Genomic DNA, 22,699 nt, shown 5'->3' with positions numbered 1-22,699 from the left:
GCTCCAGATACCTGTGACAACCTACCAGGACCATATTGAGTCCCTCCCAGCCCGTCTAGTTAAGGTCTATGCTGCACACGGCGGTTACTCTGGATGTACAGTAAGCTGGTGGTCATAATAATGTGACTCAACAGTGTATGTGACAGGTACATTAAATGTGGTAATAAATAATCCTGGTGAACCTTACAGATTCATGACACATTTTAGCATCTTGATGTATTAATGATATTTACACAGCCAAATAGTGTATGGTTATCACAATAGTTAGTATCTTATGTTCTGCTCCTTAAACTCTCTGTATGAAGGGTAAATTGGTAGGGAAATTAACAGCTATAAATCTTGTTGGGCATAACATCTCTAGGAGAAACCACGTGCTAATCCTAACTTTCCAACTACGTGGCTAGAAACCAGCAAATATATTATTGGGGGGAAACGAGTACAAATGGCTGACTTTAATTTTATACAGATGTCCTGGTGATTAGCCTTGGAATTGCCACTTTTATCCAGAATAACCTGCCCTAAATTACCCTTCATATCAAAAAGTAGGTTACTGGGATGTGTGATTAAAAGTGGAACTCCTGAAACCCAGTTATGCAACCAAATTGGGATATACACAGGACACAGGACAATGGAGTATATGACCTTACAAACCAAAAATAACATATATGCTGACAGTATAAATGTATTTTTGGGACTCTTGTCCAGAATCTCAGAATTGTACGTCTACTTGCTCACCAAGATGTGACATGACCTCAGCAAGTCTAACATATACACTTCTCAGCCATAACATTAAAACGCACTTTGTAGTTCTACAAATACTAACTGTAGTCCATTTATTTATCTACATGCTTTGTTAGCCCCCTTTCATGCTATTCTTCAATGGTCAGGACCTCCACAAAGCAGGTATTATTTAGGTGGTGGATCATTCTCAGCACTGCAGTGACACTGACATGGTGGTGGTGTGTTAGTGTGTGTTGTGCTGGTATGAGTGGATCAGACACAGCAGCGCTGCTGGAGTTTTTAAATACCGTGTACACTCACTGTCCACTCTATTAGACACTCCTACCTAGTTGGTTCACCTTGTAGATGTAAAGTCAGAGACGATCGCTCGTCTATTGCTGCTGTTTGAGTTGGTCATCTTCTAGACCAGGGGTATTCAACTAAAATTTAAAGAGGTCCAGTTAGAGAAAATTTCTTGAAGCAAAGGTCCGGAATGTTATATATACAGTATATACAGTATATACTGTATATACATATATATATATATATATATATATATATATATATATATATATTTACATATATATTTACATTTTCAGCAGACGCTTTTATCCGAAGCGACTTACACAATGAGCTGAACACGATGAGCAACTGAGGGTTAAGGACCTTGCTCAGGGACCCAACAGTGGCAACTTGGTGGTGGCGGGGCTTGAACTATTCTGTTTAATAGTCCAGTACATTAACCACTGAGCTATCACTGCTATATATATATATTATAACATATATATAACATATATATATATAACATATATATTGATATATATTATATATAAGTAGCCTAGTAGTTGTATCAACATCTGCATGTAATCAATAACTGACTGTCAAATCAGATGTCTGTTTATTTATTAGGATTTTAACATCATGTTTTACACTTTGGTTACATCATGACAGAAACGGTGGTTACTCATTACACAAGACTCATCAGGTCACAAGGTTATATTGAACACAGTCATGGACAATTTAGTGTCTCCAATTCACCTCACTTGCACGTCGTTGTACTGTGGGAGGAAACCGGAGCACCTGGAGGAAACCCACGCGGACACGGGGAGAACATGCAAACTCCACACAGAGAGGACCCGGACCGCCCCACCTTATCAAACCTTTCTCTTATCAAATTAAGAGAAAATAAAAATAAATTGTGCTCCAGTGGGAAGTAAGAACAGAAATGAGTCTCTCCATCACGAATTAAATGCTGTATTTTTGCTGTACACGTTTCTTTTTTGGAGAGCGCCATTTGTCTCCTGTCTCACTCGTCTTTTTCTCAACTTTCTCCTGCACAGTCGTCTGTATCTCTCCCTTCGTTTTTTCTACGTTCGCTATCTTTCTTTTTCTTTTCACCATCTTTCCACATGTAACTCGCCTCTAACTCTCTCATCTGTCTGCACTGTAGAGTCGCAGTGTTTACCGGCTGGAATGCACAGACTTGATTGGCTAAGTGGTGTCACGTGATTGGTCTGTGCGTTTTCTCATCCGCTAAACCGCTACCGTAAAGACTACAAAAGCTGCGCCGGTTAAAATAGAAGCGCTCCGTCAGGTTTCAAATAATAACTTTCTGTTTTGGCTGTAGGTCCGGGTCCGTATGGGACAGCTTCTGGGTCCTCTGTTCTAGACCTTCATCAGTGGTCACAGGACGCTGCCCATGGGGCGCTGTTGGCTGGATATTTTAGGTTGGTGGACTATTCTGAGTCAAGCAGTGACAGTGAGGTGTTTAAAAACTCCATCAGCATTGATGTGTCTTATCCACTCATACCAGCACAACACACACTAACACACCACCACCCAATAATATATTTGCTGGTTTCTAGCCACGTAGTGTCACTGCAGTGCTGAGAATGATCCTGGGAGAGTCCTGACCATTGAAGAACAGCATGAAAGGGGGCTGACAAAGCATGCAGAGAAATAGATGGACTGCAGTCAGTAATTGTAGAACTACAAAGTGCTTCTATATGGTAAGTGGTGCTGATAAAATTGACAGTGTAGAAACAAGGAGGTGGTTTTAATGTTATGGCTGATCAGTGAATTTTATGGTATAAAATAGCCACTCAAGGTGTTTTTGTGAGTTTTTTGGGCATTTTCCAGTAAGTCAGCAGAGAACTCAAACATAATGCATGTGACCTTAATCACTGATATTGGACAGGATGTGAAACTTGACCTCAGGAGCTGAAAGCCAGCAGAAGACTGGATCGATACAAATGTGGTCAAGATATCCTATCCTAGGTGTCCTAGTCTCTAATACAGACCTTTGCAATGGATTAAAGATAACGCAGGGCTGTGCACCTGTTTTGTCAAAAGGTGATTACATGAACCAAAACTATGTGGACACTTGACCAAACGTTTGTTGGACATACCATTGCAAAACCAAGGACGTTAATGTGGAATTGCACCCTCCCTTTGACAATCAATATGCCAACCACAACATTAAAACCACCTCCTTGTTTTTACACTTACTGTCCATTTTATCAGCTCCACTTACCATATAGAAGCACTTTGTAGTTCTACAATTACTGACTGTAGTCCATCTGTTTCTCTGCATGCTTTGTTAGCCCCCTTTCATGCTGTTCTTCAATGGTCAGGACTCTTCCAGGACCACCACAGAGCATTACATTAGTATTACAAGTATTACATTTACAGTTTCAACATTTAGCAGATGCCTTTATCCAAAGTGACTTACAGTACAGTTACAGTGTACAATCTGAGCAATTTAAGGGTTAAGGGCCTTGCTCAAGGGTCCAACAGCAGCAACCTGGCAGTGGTGAGGCTTGAACCAGCGACCTTTTGATTACTAGTCCAGTACCCTAACCACTAGGCTATGGCTTGCCCCGATTATTATTTGGGTGGTGGATCATTCTCAGCACTGCAGTGACACTGACATGGTGGTGGTGTGTTAGTGTGTGTTGTGCATGGACACAGTATTTTAAAACTCCAGCGCTTTGTGTCTGATCCACTCATCCCAGCACAACACACACTAACACACCACCACCATGTCAGTGTCACTGCAGTGCTGAGAATGACCCACCACCTAAATAATACCTGCTCTGTATTGGATCTGTGGGGGTCCTGATCATTGAAGAACAGAGTAAAAGCAGGTTAAAAACGTATGTAGAGAAACAGATGGACTACAGTCAGTAATTGTAGAACTACAAAGTGCTCCTATATGGAAAGTGGAGCTGATAAAATGGACAGTAAGTGTAGAAACAAGGAGGTGGTTTTAATGTTATGGCTGATCAGTGTACATCTGTTAGCAGTAGGCGTGGCTGAAACACCTGAACCCAATTATTAGGATGGGTGTCCACATAAAACTGAACTTTTAACATTGGGAGAAACAACATGCTCTCATATTAATGATAAGGAAGGTAAGAGGAAGCCAGTAATCACTTGCAAAGCACTTGAAACACACTAGGGTTGAACACCATACCCCCAGTGAAGTAGAGAGGTGTGAGCATCATATTTTGGTGCGCTACTGCAAACAATACTAGAGCATTACATGTATTCATTAAATGAAAAATGAATGAAGCAATGAACCAGGACATATTAGAGAGGAATTTGATCGTCGGCCAAGTAAATATTTCGTAAAGATGCTCAACTTTTCAAGAAGAACAACAACCCCAAACATGCAGCCAAAACAACTCGAGTGGTTTCTAAAAAGGAAGGTAAAGGAACTTGCATTTTCGATGGATAATAGCTAATTACAATTGATAATTGTAAGCTTTCCAGCAAAGTACTGGTGTATTTTTTTTGTTATATTTGAATACTTCCATCTATTTTCCATTTTAAACATATTTATTTGCTAATGAGTACATACTTTTTTATATTTTGTTCATGCATTCTCCCTTTTTCTTCCTTTTAGCACGTCCAATTGCCCGATTGCATCATGCTTCCTCTCCACCAATGCCGATCCCCGCTCTGATTGAGGAGAACGAAGCTATCCCACGCCCCCTCCGACACGTGGGCAGCAGCCGTATGCATTTTGTCGCCTACACTTTGACGAGTGCAATGCGGATCAGCACTGTGTACGGAGAGACACACCCTGACAGCACTTATTTCGCCATCAATCAGCCAGCAGAGGTCGTAATTGCATTAGTTATGAGAGAGAGACCCTATCCGGCTTTAATATCCCACCTCTATCTGAACAACAGGCCAATCGTTGTTCATGTGGCTGTTCGATACGATGTATTCGAGACCCCAGCTCTGGTGTTCAGCGTGTGTTTTTACCGCTGCGCCACCTGAGCGGCCAATAAGTACATACTTTGTTTCGATTTATAAGTACGAAGTCAAAAGACTGGAAGGACATTCAACAAAAGTGGTTAAATACTTGCTTTTGCTCATTATATGTTAATTGTACACCATTCTCACCATTCTTCTTTGACCAGTTAATTAATGTTCATGTTTTACCACCACTTTATCCTGGTCGGGGTGCGGTGGGTCCGGCTTTTCACACCCCGGACACCACAGAAAAATACCCCCCCTTTCCCCCCACCAAGAGAGACACATTCATGTCTGTAAATAGACGCACAGCCGGTCGATAGCACCATTGGGGATTTGGATCCTTGTGGTAGTGAGCAAGTGCAATTTACCACATCGCCACCAAAGTGCTCTAATCCGCTTTATCTTTATTTGATTTGATTTGATTACAGGACATACTGTATTTCTCTGTAATGGATCGAAAAGCCACACTGTACAGGTAAATTAAAAGCTGTATTAATTTTGATAAGGATCTTGTCTTGTAAATCAGATTTTAAGCTGGGCACTGGGTGAGGACACTTGCCAATGTAAATTCGCAATGTACAATCTACAATATAGGAATTATTCCTACCCCTGGTTTTAGGATAATATAAAACTGTAATAAAAGAGTTATTTAGTACAAAAGAATAAAATTCTGCAGCACTTAATAATTAAGAAGTACACTACTATAGTAAAGCTCTGTCCACCTTTGGTTGCCTATTTTTTTAAAGTAAATGGAAGCAAAATAAACTGATCAGCAATAACATTAAAACCACCTCCTTGTTTCTACACTTACTGTCCATTTTATCAGCTCCACTTACCATATAGAAGCACTTTGAAGTTCTACAATTACTGACTGTAGTCCATCTGTTTCTCTGCATGCTTTGTTAGCCCCCTTTCATGCTGTTCTTCAATGGTCAGGACCTCCACAGGACCACTACAGAGCAGGAATTATTTGGGTGGTGGATCATTCTCAGCACTGCAGTGACACTGATACTGCTGGTATGAGTGGATAAGACACAGCAATGCTGCTGGAGTTTTTAAACACCTCACTGTCACTGCTGGACTGAGAATAGTCCACCAACCAAAAATATATCCACTGATGAAGGTCTAGAAGATGACCAACTCAAACAGCAGCAATAGATGAGCGATCGTCTCTGACTTTACATCTACAAGGGGGACCAACTAGGTAGGAGTGTCTAACAGAGTGGACAGTGAGTGGACACGGTATTTAAAAACTCCAGCAGCGCTGCTGTGTCTGATCCAGTCATACCAGCACAACACACACTAACACACCACCACCATGTCAGTGTCACTGCAGTGCTGAGAATGATCCACCATTTAAATAATACCTGCTCTGTGGAGGTCCTGACCATTAAAGAACAGGGTGAAAGCAGGCTAAAAAAAAGTATGTAGAGAAACAGGTGGACTACAGTCAGTAATTGTAGAACTACAAAGTGTTTCTATATGGTACATTTTACATTTTCACATTTACATCTTTATATGGTAAGTGGGGCTGATAAAATGTGAGTGTAGAAACAAGGAGGTGGTTTTAATGTTATGGCTGATCAGTGTAGGTACTAAGTACTATGCAGATCTAACATATTTTAAGTACTAAAATCAATCTTGGATGACAATGTTCAATCGTGATGTGGATTTTACACTAGTGTGTCATCTGTATTTACATATTCAAGTCTAAATGAATGTTACTGGCATCAGTCAAGTACACATAATTGCTTTTATGTAATATTTCCCTAATAAAAGGCAATAATAATTATTATAAAATAACCAGACCAGCTGTATTTGGACTGGTTTGGCTGACAGCCACCCAAAGCCTATTTACAATAATGCCCACAATCCTCCTTTTTAACCTTTTTAACTTGTTTCTTTTTAGAATTCCTTATGATTTTTAGGTTGAACCTTAATGCACATAGACATACATTGTTTCTCTGCAGTGCACTGTTAAGATTCCGACAGTTAGAAGGGAAGGTGTGAGCGGACACGACTTTAAACGCAGCATATGAACATATGCTAGTGGGCAGAAGCCATGATGCATCAGGGCCCTCCATCGCACCATGGAGACGCCATTTCGCATTGGCACACCAACGAGACACTGGCTTCATCTATGAACTCCAGAGATCTTTAAGATGGACGCTTTGGAATCAAACCTTTGTGGGGAAAAAAATACTCAAAGCTCAGGTGTGATTTGAAATGCATGAATTCATTGCTGGAGCAGAATTCAGGCTACACCACAGTCCTCTCCCATCCGTTCGAAGACATCATGGGTGGGTGATTAGATTAGATTAGGGGTTTTTTTCACAATGCAGTGGCATTTATGTTGGGTTTTTTATGTAAAGATGTATGATCTAGAGATAAAATAAAGCAATACGTTGAAATCAAAGAGAACGAGAACGATACAAACCCAAAGAAGGACCCAAAGAATCGAGCAGCATAGACAGTCAGCCAGTGGGACTGTGTATGGCATTTATTTGGGGAGTGGTGTCATGGAGCTTGCGCCTCCAAATCAATATTCTCCAACTATGATACTGGCATCCGTTGGAACACAACGGTCATCTGCATGCTTTTATTTCTCCTCCATCACAACAAAACAAGTCTGACCATCAACCATTGATGATTCTGCATTATAGCATTGGTATTAAACAAGGAGTGACATCATATCTGGTATGACGCTTGAATAAACCGGTGTTTACCTCTTGATGTAATTCTTGCCATAGAGGATCTGCTGCAGCAGTGTGACCACACCGAAAGCGCAGATGAAAATAAAGCACAAGGATCTGTTCCCCAGCAGATCTCGACTAGCCGTAGGGTCCGCGTATCCCATCTTTTTTACGCGGTGTTATATCAATATCACGGTATAACGGTAATTGTGTCAGTCAGTCAGTCAATCCTAACGCGCGCACGATGCAGCTTTCTTGCTGCGCCCGATAAACCGCGTCATTTTCACCCCCCTTGTGAATTATTTAAGCGCTTCTTTTTGTTTTCCCATCTGCCCCATCTTCCATCTGTCGATTTTTTAAATTCGGAATAGTAGTAAACCGGACCTGTGTTTGGAATCTGCGCTTTGCGCTTTGAAGGCGAGCGGCGTGCACGGGCGTTTGTCGGACGAGTGGAGCGCGCGCGCGCGCCGTGGAAGCGCTGCAGGCTCGTGCACGCGCGTGACTGTGATCGCTCCTCGCACCTGAGGGAAATGTATCCGAGTATCTCAATAAACATGGAGATGGTTCCCTTCATATCATGTTTATCTGGACTGATAAACCAAAACAGTCTGAGTGCAATATGATATCGGGAGAAAATAAAGGTCTTAAGGTATTCTTAAAGGTGAAATGGTTCAAATGTATCGTATTTTTGCCCATGTGGTGAAAATATTTGAGAAACATAATGTTTAAAACAGTGCCAACAGGGCTGGGCGATATGACCAAAAATTTGTATCACGGTATTTTTTGTACGATTCTGAGGGTTTCACCAGGGGTGTAACTACATGGGGGGCATATAATAATATATTATATTATTATATATTTCTCTCTCTCTCTCTCTCTCTCTCTCTCTCTCTCTCTCTCTATATATATATATATATATATATATATATATATATATTATTATATATTTCTCTCTCTCTCTCTCTCTCTCTCTCTCTCTCTCTCTCACTCTCTCTCTCTCTCTATATATATATATATATTATTATATTATATATTTATCTAGCTCTCTCTCTCTCTCTCTCTCTCTCTCTCTCTCTCTATATATATATATATATATATATATAAATATATATATATATATATATATTATTATATTATATATTTATCTAGCTCTCTGTCTCGCTCTCTCTCTCTCTCTCTCTCTCTCTCTCTCTCTCTATATATATATATATATATATATGTATTATATTATTATTATATATTTATCTCTCTCTCTCTCTCTCTCTCTCTCTCTATATATATATATATATATATATATATATATATATATTATTATTATATTATTATTATATATTCATCTCTCTCTCTCTCTCTATATATATATATATATATATATATATTATATTATTATTATATTATTATATATTCATCTCTCTCTCTCTCTCTCTCTCTCTCTATATATATATATATATATATATATACAGTATATATATATTATATTATTATATTATTATATATTTATCCCTCTCTCTCTCGCACTATACTATATATATATATATATATACTGTATATATATATAATATATATATATATATATATATATATATATATATATACAGTGTATCACAAAAGTGAGTACACCCCTCACATTTCTGCAGATATTTAAGTATATCTTTTCATGGGACAACACTGACAAAATGACACTTTGACACAATGAAAAGTAGTCTGTGTGCAGCTTATATAACAGTGTAAATTTATTCTTCCCTCAAAATAACTCGATATACAGCCATTAATGTCTAAACCACCGGCAACAAAAGTGAGTACACCCCTAAGAGACTACACCCCTAAATGTCCAAATTGAGCACTGCTTGTCATTTTCCCTCCAAAATGTCATGTGATTTGTTAGTGTTACTAGGTCTCAGGTGTGCATAGGGAGCAGGTGTGTTCAAATTAGTAGTACAGCTCTCACACTCTCTCATACTGGTCACTGAAAGTTCCAACATGGCACCTCATGGCAAAGAACTCTCTGAGGATCTTAAAAGACGAATTGTTGCGCTACATGAAGATGGCCAAGGCTACAAGAAGATTGCCAACACCCTGAAACTGAGCTGCAGCACAGTGGCCAAGATCATCCAGCGTTTTAAAAGAGCAGGGTCCACTCAGAACAGACCTCGCGTTGGTCGTCCAAAGAAGCTGAGTGCACGTGCTCAGCGTCACAGCCAACTGCTGTCTTTGAAAGATAGGCGCAGGAGTGCTGTCAGCATTGCTGCAGAGATTGAAAAGGTGGGGGGTCAGCCTGTCAGTGCTCAGACCATACGCCGCACACTACATCAAATCGGTCTGCATGGCTGTCACCCCAGAAGGAAGCCTCTTCTGAAGTCTCTACACAAGAAAGCCCACAAACAGTTTGCTGAAGACATGTCAACAAAGGACATGGATTACTGGAACCATGTCCTATGGTCTGATGAGACCAAGATTAATTTGTTTGGTTCAGATGGTCTCAAGCATGTGTGGCAGCAATCAGGTGAGGAGTACAAAGATAAGTGTGTCATGCCTACAGTCAAGCATGGTGGTGGGAATGCCATGGTCTGGGGCTGCATGAGTGCAGCAGGTGTTGGGGAGTTACATTTCATTGAGGGACACATGAACTCCAATATGTACTGTGAAATACTGAAGCAGAGCATGATCCCCTCCCTCCGGAAACTGGGTCGCAGGGCAGTGTTCCAGCATGATAATGACCCCAAACACACCTCTAAGACGACCACTGCTTTATTGAAGAGGCTGAGGGTAAAGGTGATGGACTGGCCAAGCATGTCTCCAGACCTAAACACAATAGAACATCTTTGGGGCATCCTCAAGCGGAAGGTGGAGGAGCGCAAAGTCTTGAATATCCGCCAGCTCCGTGATGTCGTTATGGAGGAGTGGAAAAGCATTCCAGTGGCAACCTGTGAAGCTCTGGTACACTCCATGCCCAGGAGAGTTAAGGCAGTTCTGGGAAATAATGGTGGCCACACAAAATATTGACACTTCAGGAACTTTCACTAAGGGGTGTACTCACTTTTGTTGCCGGTGGTTTAGACATTAATGGCTGTATATTGAGTTATTTTGAGGGAGGAATAAATTTACACTGTTATATAAGCTGCACACAGACTACTTTTCATTGTGTCAAAGTGTCATTTTGTCAGTGTTGTCCCATGAAAAGATATACTTAAATATCTGCAGAAATGTGAGGGGTGTACTCACTTTTGTGATACACTGTATATACTGTATATATACAGGGGTTGGACAAAATAACTGAAACACCTGCTTTTAGACCACAATAATTTATTAGTATGGTGTAGGGCCTCCTTTTGCGGCCAATACAGCGTCAATTCGTCTTGGAAATGACATATACAAGTCCTGCACAGTGGTCAGAGGGATTTTATGCCATTCTTCTTGCAGGATAGTGGCCAGGTCACTACGTGATGCTGGTGGAGGAAAACGTTTCCTGACTCGCTTCTCCAAAACACCCCAAAGTGGCTCAATAATATTTCGATCTGGTGACTGTGCAGGCCATGGGAGATGTTCAACTTCACTTTCATGTTCATCAAACCAATCTTTCACCAGTCTTGCTGTGTGTATTGGTGCATTGTCATCCTGATACACGGCACCGCCATTGGATGCACATGGTCCTCCAGAATGGTTCGGTAGTCCTTGGCAGTGATGCGCCCATCTAGCACAAGTATTGGGCCATGGGAATGCCATGATATGGCAGCCCAAACCATCACTGATCCACCCCCATGCTTCACTCTGGGCATGCAACAGTCTGGGTGGTACGCTTCTTTGGGGCTTCTCCACACCGTAACTCTCCCGGATGTGGGGAAAACAGTAAAGGTGGACTCATCAGAGAACAATACATGTTTCACATTGTCCACAGCCCAAGATTTGCGCTCCTTGCACCATTGAAACCGACGTTTGGCATTGGCACGAGTGACCAAAGGTTTGGCTATAGCAGCCCGGCCGTGTATATTGACCCTGTGGAGCTCCCGACGGACAGTTCTGGTGGAAACAGGAGAGTTGAGGTGCACATTTAATTCTGCCGTGATTTGGGCAGCCGTGGTTTTATGTTTTTTGGATACAATCCGGGTTAGCACCCGAACATCCCTTTCAGACAGCCTCCTCTTGCGTCCACAGTTAATCCTGTTGGATGTGGTTTGTCCTTCTTGGTGGTATGCTGACATTACCCTGGATACCGTGGCTCTTGATACATCACAAAGACTTGCTGTCTTGGTCACAGATGCGCCAGCAAGACGTGCACCAACAATTTGTCCTCTTTTGAACTCTGGTATGTCACCCATAATGTTGTGTGCATTGCAATATTTTGAGCAAAACTGTGCTCTTACCCTGCTAATTGAACCTTCACACTCTGCTCTTACTGGTGCAATGTGCAATTAATGAAGATTGGCCACCAGACTGGTCCAATTTAGCCATGAAACCTCCCACACTAAAATGACAGGTGTTTCAGTTATTTTGTCCAACCCCTGTACATACTAGGGCTGTCGTTATAGTGTGTGTTAATATATATATATAATGTTTAGTGAGCCTTTTCTTTCCTTACCTTAAAGCAATGTATTGGTCAAATGTAAAACGCATTTCACAAATAATTGTATATGTAATATGTAATAAATAGATAATATATGTGTTCTTTAAAAACATTTAATAGTTTAGTCAATTATTCCATGATCGTCGAGTTTATTTGTACTTCGACGGGGGTCAATTTTAGTGTTACACCGAGACGAACCCGGATCCCTTTTAGTGCCGCACCAACTTCTTTTCCGGCCTCTTTGGACTCTAATCGGAGGAAAGATGGTGAGTTTGAACTCGTCTCATTCCTAAAATCGTTTACCATCTGCGTTATTTAACTTTATATCATCGTGTTTACTCAGGATTCAACATGAGAATCTTATTTCCACTCTATTAATGTTTATATTGTGAGGACGTGAGCGTTAATAATCAGTTTTTTAAATGTTTTGGTGTAAGCTAGCGATTAGCCGAATAATGCTAACTGTAGCGCTGGTTGAGTTAGCATTTAGCAGCATGGCGCAAAGATTTAAACTGTTATATAGACGTGGGTTTTTATTCTAATTCAATTACTAAGGTTTTAAATTGTTTTCTCGGATTTATGCTTGTTTAAGGCATTTGACAAAAAGCAAATGTTATTTAACCCAAATGAGTTGCGCTTATTGTCTTGCTTTAAGTTTTCGTACGTGTCACGGCGTTCCGTACAGTTTATTTTTAATTATTAATGATAGACGACGCAGCATCTCGATTAATCGACTTATTGCGATTCAAGTTCTTATTTGTTTTATTAATAAGTCAAATGCATGACTTGTTGTATGGGGAAGACTGGTAGGCTGTAATAGAAGCCACACAATATCTTGTAATCTTCAATGTCTTATATGATGTTTTTCTTATTGATGGCTGAACAAACAATTGCCCCAATGTTTGTCTTTACATTATTTGCTGTAAATTAGCTTGATTTCTCAAGTGGTGAGCAAATAACATACAGTAGACCCTTGACTTACGAACTTAATTGATTCCGAAGGGCTGTTCCTAAGTCAAAATGCTCTTAAGTTAAACCTATTTTCCCCATAAGAAATAATGTAAATATAATTAATCCGTGCCAGACCTCCCAAACCACCTCCTTACCTAACCTTTCTAATATCTTAAATGGTCTTTTTTGTTATAAATACAAGTATATTTTCCCATAAATCTTAAATTATAGAAGACATTCCTGTACTAAACAACAATACACAGTAGTACTGTACATAAAAAAACATCACATTTCAGTACAGTACGTGTGCTGTACCATACACCATAATACATTTCCTTCTTTTTTTTAATAAAATGTATCTACCAGAAACAACTAACTTTCATACTGTACTCAACATTTAGGTTGACATCTTTGGCTTGCAGGGAGGGAAGAGGGGGAGGAAGAATTGAAGGGGATTATTGCCCCCTTCCAAAAGAACATCAGGAGTCAAGTCTGGTGTTGTTTCTTTCCATGGTTGAGTGTGCAAACCACTAGGACCTGCTTCAGGCTCACTAGGTTTCATTTTTTTTTTTTTTTTCCGATGTTGACTGTCATTTCCTTTGATAGTGAATTTAACAAAATACCGTATGAAGAAAACACTGTCCGCTATTCATACGTTCGCTCACTGTTTAAATATATATATACAGAGAGAGAGAGAGAGAGTCCACTTGTTCGTGACGTTGCATGTTTTATTCTTGTTTGTAATCCGAATTTTGTTCCTACCTTAAGTTGAAACAGATCGTTCGTAACCCGAAATGTTCATATGGTAAACTGTTCGTAACTCAAGGGTTGACTGTACCTTAAAGCAGTGGTCCCCAACCACCGGGCAGAGGACCTGTACCGGTCCATGGCTCATTTATTACCAGGCCGCACAGAAAGAATAAATTATTAAAGATCGCTACATCAGCAGTGAAAATACTACTTCATTTCCAACACATGGGTGTTTATCGTCTCATATCACCCCCAGTTGGAAGCTGCGTCTTGTTGCAGCGAAAAAAGCTAATTTGTGAGCAGTATAGTTATTCTATTTTAAATCCTCCTGCCCCTGCTGGTCTGTGAAATTATATCTTATATGAAACCGGTCCGTGGTGCTAAAAAGGTTGGGAAGCGCTGCTTTATAGTGCCTGGACACGATTACTATACCATGAAGTCGCCTACTTGTTCAGCCCCATCAGCTCTATTGGGTAATATACAGGGGTTGGACAATGAAACTGAAACACCTGGTTTTAGACCACAATAATTTATTAGTATGGTGTAGGGCCTCCTTTTGCGGCCAATACAGCGTCAATTCGTCTTGGAAATGACATATACAAGTCCTGCACAGTGGTCAGAGGGATTTTAAGCCATTCTTCTTGCAGGATAGTGGCCAGGTCACTACGTGATGCTGGTGGAGGAAAACGTTTCCTGACTCGCTTCTCCAAAACACCCCAAAGTGGCTCAATAATATTTAGATCTGGTGACTGTGCAGGCCATGGGAGATGTTCAACTTCACTTTCATGTTCATCAAACCAATCTTTCACCAGCTTGCTGTGTGTGTTGGTGCATTGTCATCCTGATACACGGCACCGCCATTGGATGCACATGGTCCTCCAGAATGGTTCGGTAGTCCTTGGCAGTGACGCGCCCATCTAGCACAAGTATTGGGCCAAGGGAATGCCATGATATGGCAGCCCAAACCATCACTGATCCACCCCCATGCTTCACTCTGGGCATGCAACAGTCTGGGTGGTACGCTTCTTTGGGGCTTCTCCACACCGTAACTCTCCCGGATGTGGGGAAAACAGTAAAGGTGGACTCATCAGAGAACAATACATGTTTCACATTGTCCACAGCCCAAGATTTGCGCTCCTTGCACCATTGAAACCGACGTTTGTCATTGGCACGAGTGACCAAAGGTTTGGCTATAGCAGCCCGGCCGTGTATATCGACCCTGTGGAGCTCCCGACGGACAGTTCTGGTGGAAACAGGAGAGTTGAGGTGCACATTTAATTCTGCCGTGATTTGGGCAGCCGTGGTTTTATGTTTTTTGGATACAATCCGGGTTAGCACCCGAACATCCCTTTCAGACAGCTTCCTCTTGCGTCCACAGTTAATCCTGTTGGATGTGGTTTGTCCTTCTTGGTGGTATGCTGACATTACCCTGGATACCGTGGCTCTTGATACATCACAAAGACTTGCTGTCTTGGTCACAGATGCGCCAGCAAGACGTGCACCAACAATTTGTCCTCTTGAGCTCTGGAATGTCACCCATAATGTTGTGTGCATTGCAATATTTTGAGCAAAACTGTGCTCTTACCCTGCTAATTGAACCTTCAGACTCTGCTCTTACTGGTGCAATGTGCAATTAATGAAGATTGGCCACCAGACTGGTCCAATTTAGCCATGAAACTTCCCACACTAAAATGACAGGTGTTTCAGTTTCATTGTCCAACCCCTGTATCTTAATGCACACTCAAAAATCCAGGTACACATCACATGAAGCTTGGTGTCCAGATGACCTTATTTAACTTTAGGATTTTGCTGCATGTTTTTTTAATCATCACCTGTTTGTTTGTGTTTTTCTTAGACGAAGGGTACGTCATCTTTTGGAAAGCGTCGCAACAAGACGCACACTCTGTGCCGCCGCTGTGGCTCAAAAGCCTACCACCTGCAGAAATCTACATGCGGCAAGTGTGGATACCCTGCCAAGCGCAAGAGAAAGTGTGAGTCTCATGTCCATTCTTTAATGTATAGCATGGTACATGTCAGGTGGTTGTGGATGTGTTAAATCAATTGCACTTCAACGGGTAATCTTGAGAAAACAGCTATTTTCAGAATCTGATTTATTGGCACAAGTATGTGGATACACAAGGAATTTGGCTCTGGCTGATGGTATCTCTAGTATAAATCCAGTATACAAGCAATGCAAGAGAACGTTAAACACAAATATACAAACTATAAAACTGTATACAGGCAATATATAGAAAATGTATGGACATGTGCATTCTATGTACAGGGGTTGGACAATGAAACTGAAACACCTGTCATTTTAGTGTGGGAGGTTTCATGGCTAAATTGGACCAGTCTGGTGGCCAATCTTCATTAATTGCACATTGCACCAGTAAGAGCAGAGTGTGAAGGTTCAATTAGCAGGGTAAGAGCACAGTTTTGCTCAAAATATTGCAATGCCCACAACATTATGGGTGACATACCAGAGTTCAAAAGAGGACAAATTGTTGGTGCACGTCTTGCTGGCGCATCTGTGACCAAGACAGCAAGTCTTTGTGATGTATCAAGAGCCACGGTATCCAGGGTAATGTCAGCATACCACCAAGAAGGACAAACCACATCCAACAGGATTAACTGTGGACGCAAGAGGAAGCTGTCTGAAAGGGATGTTCGGGTGCTAACCCGGATTGTATCCAAAAAACATAAAACCACGGCTGCCCAAATCACGGCAGAATTAAATGTGCACCTCAACTCTCCTGTTTCCACCAGAACTGTCCGTCGGGAGCTCCACAGGGTCGATATACACGGCCGGGCTGCTATAGCCAAACCTTTGGTCACTCGTGCCAATGCCAAACGTCGGTTTCAATAATGCAAGGAGCGCAAATCTTGGGCTGTGGACAATGTGAAACATGTATTGTTCTCTGATGAGTCCACCTTTACTGTTTTCCCCACATCCGGGAGAGTTACGGTGTGGAGAAGCCCCAAAGAAGCGTACCACCCAGACTGTTGCATGCACAGAGTGAAGCATGGGGGTGGATCAGTGATGGTTTGGGCTGCCATATCATGGCATTCCCTTGGCCCAATACTTGTGCTAGATGGGCACGTCACTGCCAAGGACTACCGAACCATTCTGGAGGACCATGTGCATCCAATGGCGGTGCCGTGTATCAGGATGACAATGCACCAATACACACAGCAAGATTGGTTTGATGAACATGAAAGTGAAGTTGAACATCTCCCATGGCCTGCACAGTCACCAGATCTAAATATTATTGAGCCACTTTGGGGTGTTTTGGAGAAGTGAGTCAGGAAACGTTTTCCTCCACCAGCATCACGTAGTGACCTGGCCACTATCCTGCAAGAAGAATGGCTTAAAATCCCTCTGACCACTGTGCAGGACTTGTATATGTCATTTCCAAGACGAATTGACGCTGTATTGGCCGCAAAAGGAGGCCCTACACCATACTAATAAATTATTGTGGTCTAAAACCAGGTGTTTCAGTTTCATTGTCCAACCCCTGTATGTATGTACAATATTCAGTGACAAATGTGTGGGACTTTTTCCTCTCTGTACTCTAAAGCACTGGAGCTACATTGGACATAGAGGTTGGGGTGGCTCGCTTGGTAGCACTGTCACCTCACAGCAAGACAATCTTGGGTTTAATTCCCAGGTGGAGTGGTGCAAGTCCTTTTTGTGTGTAGTTTGCATGCTCTTACCTTGTCTGCGTGGGTTTTCTCACTACACTCCTACCTGTAAGACCTACAAGTTAGGTGAATTGGAGTTAGAAGATTGCCCGTGATGATTGACATTGAACGGATGAATCACATGTAACCTGTAACTACCTGTTCCGTCACGAATGTAACTAAAGTGTAAAACATGACGTTAAAATCCTATAAAGTTAGTTTCTGTAAAGGTATTTTGTGATCCAAATTAAACGACAGTGTTAAAGACTGATGTTTTCCCACCCCTAAAAGTGTTAGACATGGAGCTTTATTTATGTCTTTAAAAGCATATATTGTGTTTAGACGTTTTAAACAATGCTCACTGCCTTATCGTGATTTTCGAGTTATTAAATGTTTCTTCTTGGAAGAGGGAAATGCTTTAATGAATGTTAAATGTCCATGGTAGTTCCACATGAAGCATTTAAACAAGAACCATTGAGTGAAATAACTAACACTACTGCAAGTTTTTTTGTTAGTTTAAACATCGTTATAAATTTAGTTTATTGTAATATTAGTGTTTGGGAAAATCCAACATTTATGCATAAATAAACGGGGTTTTCAAAAAATCGACTCTTAACGCATCCTGTGCTAAATAAACATGTTCAGAACGCTCTACGTTTTGTCCTGTGTAAATTTTTCTCCTGTACATCACTGGATCCTCTGAATTATGAGGTTAAAGGGTCGTAATACTAATATTGCTACATGAAAGCTAACGCTACTGCGCATTAATTAGACGTCACTGAACTACACCAAAGCAAGGCGTACTATGGTGGTCGTATCGCTTTGTGGTTTGTCCTCCTTTTTCCAAGGATGATTACAAAAGTATTAAAAGAGGTGCAAACCACTTTGTCAGGTCATGTTGAGCAGTGTAGCCTCAGTGCAGGTCATCTTGTAGGGCTTGTTAAAGCAAGCGGTGAGTATTGCTTTCTACTTAGCTAGCTACTAAAAATCTAAACTAAAACTTGTGAATATCACTCCACTGTTACACTGGTGAATCGCGCTGCTTCGTGCGGTTATTTAAGAGGCTTCCAGTCTAGTGATGTCAATTCAGTGCGCAGTAGCATTAGCTTACATGTAGCAATATTCATATTTTGACTCTTAACGACTTCATAATTCAGAGGATCCAGTAATAATAGACAGAAGAATCTCCATAAAACAAAACGTAACAGCTCTGGAACATTTTTTATGACTACAGGATGCGAGAGAGGCAATTTTCGAAATGACATGCTAATTTCTGTAGCATCATAGTGAACCTTGTATAATTTATTTTGTATTTTAAGTCATCAGCTAATTACCTGACTGTCTGGAATATGGAAACGTATCAATTAGGTATTTTGATATTATGCCATTTGTTCATGATGCATAGAAATGCAGTTACTGATGTATTTCATGATGCCATCAACATTAGTTTATTTGCCACTAATACCTGCACCTGTGAAATGGCATTGCCCTGTAATATTTGTCGTTTGTTGTACTTTTTAATCAGTAAATGACACCACCATTGTGTGTAATATCCAACCAGTTCAGGGTGGACTTGGTTGAATGTAGACAGGTTTGCTTTTATACATGCCTGTGTAACAAACTGGGCCTAGGAACAAACAATTGTCAAAGTGCACTTAAAGGAATGCTTCCGAGTGCATTCCTTTTCATCTTGACTAACCTTTCAACTCCACTACTTAATCCATGGCTTGATATGGTTGTTGATTTAAGGTTGGTCTGTTTCTTACTGTGTTTATAATAAGTTTGAATGTGCAGATAATGGGAGTGTCCTTACTGACTTTCTGTTTTGTGTCTTTAGACAACTGGAGCGCTAAGGCCAAGAGGCGCAACACCACTGGAACCGGCCGTATGAGGCACATGAAGGTCGTGTTCCGCAGATTCAGGTGAGTTGCCTGCACCCGTGCATTATTTCTTTTATCGAGTCAGTGCTGTATATGCAGTTTCCCTGCTTCCCCTATTTTAGCAATAGTGGATTATACTGACATTGTGACTAAATCAAACCATCCTCAGAAGATGCAGAATCGGACACACTAAGCTTACACGCAAGCATCTCCTCACTAGGGAAGATGCTCCAACTAACAATTAAACACATACTGATAGACTGCAAAACACTAAACTCTGAGGTTTATTTTTAATGAAAACGAGACACGAAATGTGCTTAAATCTACAGCACCAGGGAAAATAATTAATTTAACATATTTCAATCTAAAACATCTTTTATAATTCGTTTTAAATGACACAAAGTGAAGAAGCAACTTGAGTACCGCTGTATAAATGACCCCACCATGTCGGTACGGCGCTAAAACTGATTAATCAATCAATATTGACGTTGTTAAATTCTTTTTGGATAATTTTTAATTGGCCTGAATTGTGCACTTTAAAGGCCTGGTATAATTATAAAGCTTAACGTGTTTAGGCTTGCTCGTTGTAGTTCAGGTGCAGATTGGTACAGTATTGTTTTTCTGCTGTAGCACTCTTGGTTAATGACAATTTTGTTCCTAACACTTAAATATAATAGCTTTGTTTACATTGAGCATTTTCATTCTCTTAATTAAAACAGGGATGCATATATTCCCCAATTTTTATTTAGTAACTTGTAGACTGTTGGCCATAATGTGACCCAACTAAATAGTATTTCTTTTTATTGTCAGACTTAATTAGAGGAAAAACGGTGTAATCATTGCAGTAATGTAGACCAGGGCCATGAAAATCATTGAAGCTAGTTTTGCTTTTAGAATGCACAGGGTCACAGCTATCAAGTATACCAGGTAATTATGGTGATTAATAGATTCTCAGTTTATGGTTAAAACTAGTTTGACCTGGATTTGAAGTGTGCTCTAACAAAGGCAGGTGAATTTGCCAGCACAAGTGCAGAATGTGACTTAAGTGTCCCATGATCAGATGGTTCATGTCTGCAGACCTGCCAACATGTACGCATTTTGCGTAACGGGCACGTATTTTGACCTCCTAGTACGCTTGTTTCACCAGTTTGTCAAGTTGTCACTAAAGTTGCCGCTGAGCCACAGAGATCTGTGTGCTTTCGGCCAATCGGAGCGCTTCATTTTCACCCGACCGCCCCGCCTCGCCTAGCTTCGCGCTTCTGTCCGAGACCGTATTAATGATAAGCCCCGCCACTGACTGCAGTACGAATGGGATTTCTCGCAACGCGAATCATGGCGTCCGTTCAGGGATGAAGTCCCGCCCTTCAACAAAAAGAGCCAATCGGCTTGCTGCTTGTGCCGAGAGCGGAGGGGGTTCAGCGCGCTAGTGGCGAACCCCCTCTCGCTGTGGAGTTGTGCGCAGGTGCGGTAGCCATAACAAGCTGAAAAATCACGTTTTTTGTGCATTATTGTGAAAGACGCTACAAACCGTTCATGAGGTTTTTATCAGATTTTATCAACGATGTAAAATATGTTGTTCATATGGTAATCCCCTTTCGCCCGTTGAGCCGATAACATTGAAACGGTAAAATTAAGACGTCGAGTTAGCCCAATATTAACCCGACGGTGTTGTTAACCACTCGTCAAGGTTACAAGGTTCATCTATTCAATATGAGTTTGTTACACAGAGACTTTCAGTGACCCTCTACTTAAAAAAGCCAAATCTGCAACCTTTAACAAGTTAACAAATGCAACTGTCTAAACATTATGCATGATAAATTTGAATGTTCTTTTGTTGTTTGTACATAGAAAACTTATTTATTTATTTACTTACAAAGAATGTCTTCAGTTTACTTTTATTTCTGACAAGGCATAGTACTCATAAAATTCTTTCAAGGTTGGCAGGTCTGTGTCTGCTGACTGGGGATGTAACGATTCTTAACAATACAGTTAATAACCGATTCAAATCGATTTGACATAAAAAATGAACCGATATTCACTTTAAACAGCAGAGGGCACTGGCGCTATTCACCTCGCCCTGCTGACGTCACTGGCGCTATACGCCTGGTTGCCAAATTCGGGGTTTTTCAGCCAAATTAGGCTTGATTAAAAATTATTTTGCGTAGTTTGTACCTACCTCATTAATAAAAGGGCATTCATTATTTAGATAAATAAAAGATCACACATACAGTATTTACTTTTCTTTTTTTAAGAGAAATAATAAAGAAAACTTAATTTGTCTTCAATTTCAGTTTAGAAAAAGTCGTACCATGAACCCAGTATCGTGAATTGCAATGCATCGTGGGAAGTCTATCGTTACATCCCTACTGCTGAATACTTCTGACTCAGATTTGAAATTTGCTCTCAATATCTCAATTGCCGGCGGCTCGGTGGTTAGCACTGTTGCCTCGTGGCAATAATGTTCTGGGTTCGATTGCCAGGTGGAGCAGTCTGGGTCCTTTCTGTGTGGTTTGCACGTTCTCCACGTGTCTGAGTGGGTTTCCTCCCACAGTCTAAAGACATGCAAGTGAGGTGAATTAGAGATGCGAGATTGTCCATGACTGTTTTTGACTAAGATTTAAACTGATGAATCTTGTGTAACCAGTGACATGACAAACCTAATAAATAAACCTCATCTGAGCTGTTGCTTTGCTGTTTAAACTGAGGACTGAGAGCTAAATGTGGTAAAATGAACTTGTAATCTTTGCTGCCTAGCAATTATGTTTAATGTCTGGACAGGGGACTTGAATTATTGTGTACATGATGTGCTGACCACAGTGTGCGTCTCTTTCAGGAATGGATTCCGTGAGGGAACTGTCCCCAAACCCAGACGGGCAGCAGTGGCTGCATCCAGCTCCTCGTAAACTGTTTCTAATAAACAAGTGAACTGATTCCTGTATTTGGGTTTTGTTTTAACTGCACTCACATGGTTTTGTTAAAATTTGGTTAGTTTATAACAACGAACGTTTGCTTTTCTAATGTTTCAGGGTGCTACACTACACCTGATTGTTAAATTGTTATGTACGTGCATTAAGTGCCCCTCTCCTGCATCTGTAACAGCTTCCACTTTCATTTTCATTCATTTTCTGCATTTAGCAGATGCTTTTATCCAAACTTACAGTACTGTGGCAGTATATTGTCTAAGCAATTGAGGGTTA

At 40.9% G+C, this 22,699-nt stretch overlaps 2 protein-coding genes across 4 annotated transcripts in view; one reads left to right on the top strand and one right to left on the bottom strand.

Moving 5' to 3' along the window:
• Window positions 1-7,851, bottom strand: part of st8sia5 (ST8 alpha-N-acetyl-neuraminide alpha-2,8-sialyltransferase 5) — a 39,985-nt gene extending 32,134 nt beyond the window's left edge. For all 3 annotated transcript variants that reach the window (XM_063012019.1, XM_063012020.1, XM_063012018.1), the window contains exon 1: window positions 7,713-7,851. In XM_063012019.1, coding sequence (XP_062868089.1) covers window positions 7,713-7,843 — 131 coding nt within the window. In that variant the 5' untranslated portion in view covers window positions 7,844-7,851. The remainder of the gene's footprint in view (window positions 1-7,712) is intronic.
• Window positions 7,852-12,400: 4,549 nt separating this feature from the next.
• rpl37 (ribosomal protein L37) lies at window positions 12,401-22,432 on the top strand. Its single transcript, XM_063012021.1, has 4 exons — window positions 12,401-12,506; window positions 15,797-15,932; window positions 19,460-19,544; window positions 22,336-22,432. Exons 1-4 carry the CDS (start codon window positions 12,504-12,506, stop codon window positions 22,403-22,405), a joined length of 294 nt encoding a protein of 97 aa, XP_062868091.1. The 5' UTR covers window positions 12,401-12,503; the 3' UTR covers window positions 22,406-22,432.
• The last annotated feature ends 267 nt before the right edge of the window (window positions 22,433-22,699 follow it).

This window comes from Trichomycterus rosablanca, chromosome 16 (genome assembly GCF_030014385.1).
Source record: "Trichomycterus rosablanca isolate fTriRos1 chromosome 16, fTriRos1.hap1, whole genome shotgun sequence".
Lineage (NCBI taxonomy): Eukaryota > Metazoa > Chordata > Actinopteri > Siluriformes > Trichomycteridae > Trichomycterus > Trichomycterus rosablanca.
This window is presented reverse-complemented; position numbering and strand designations above follow the sequence as displayed.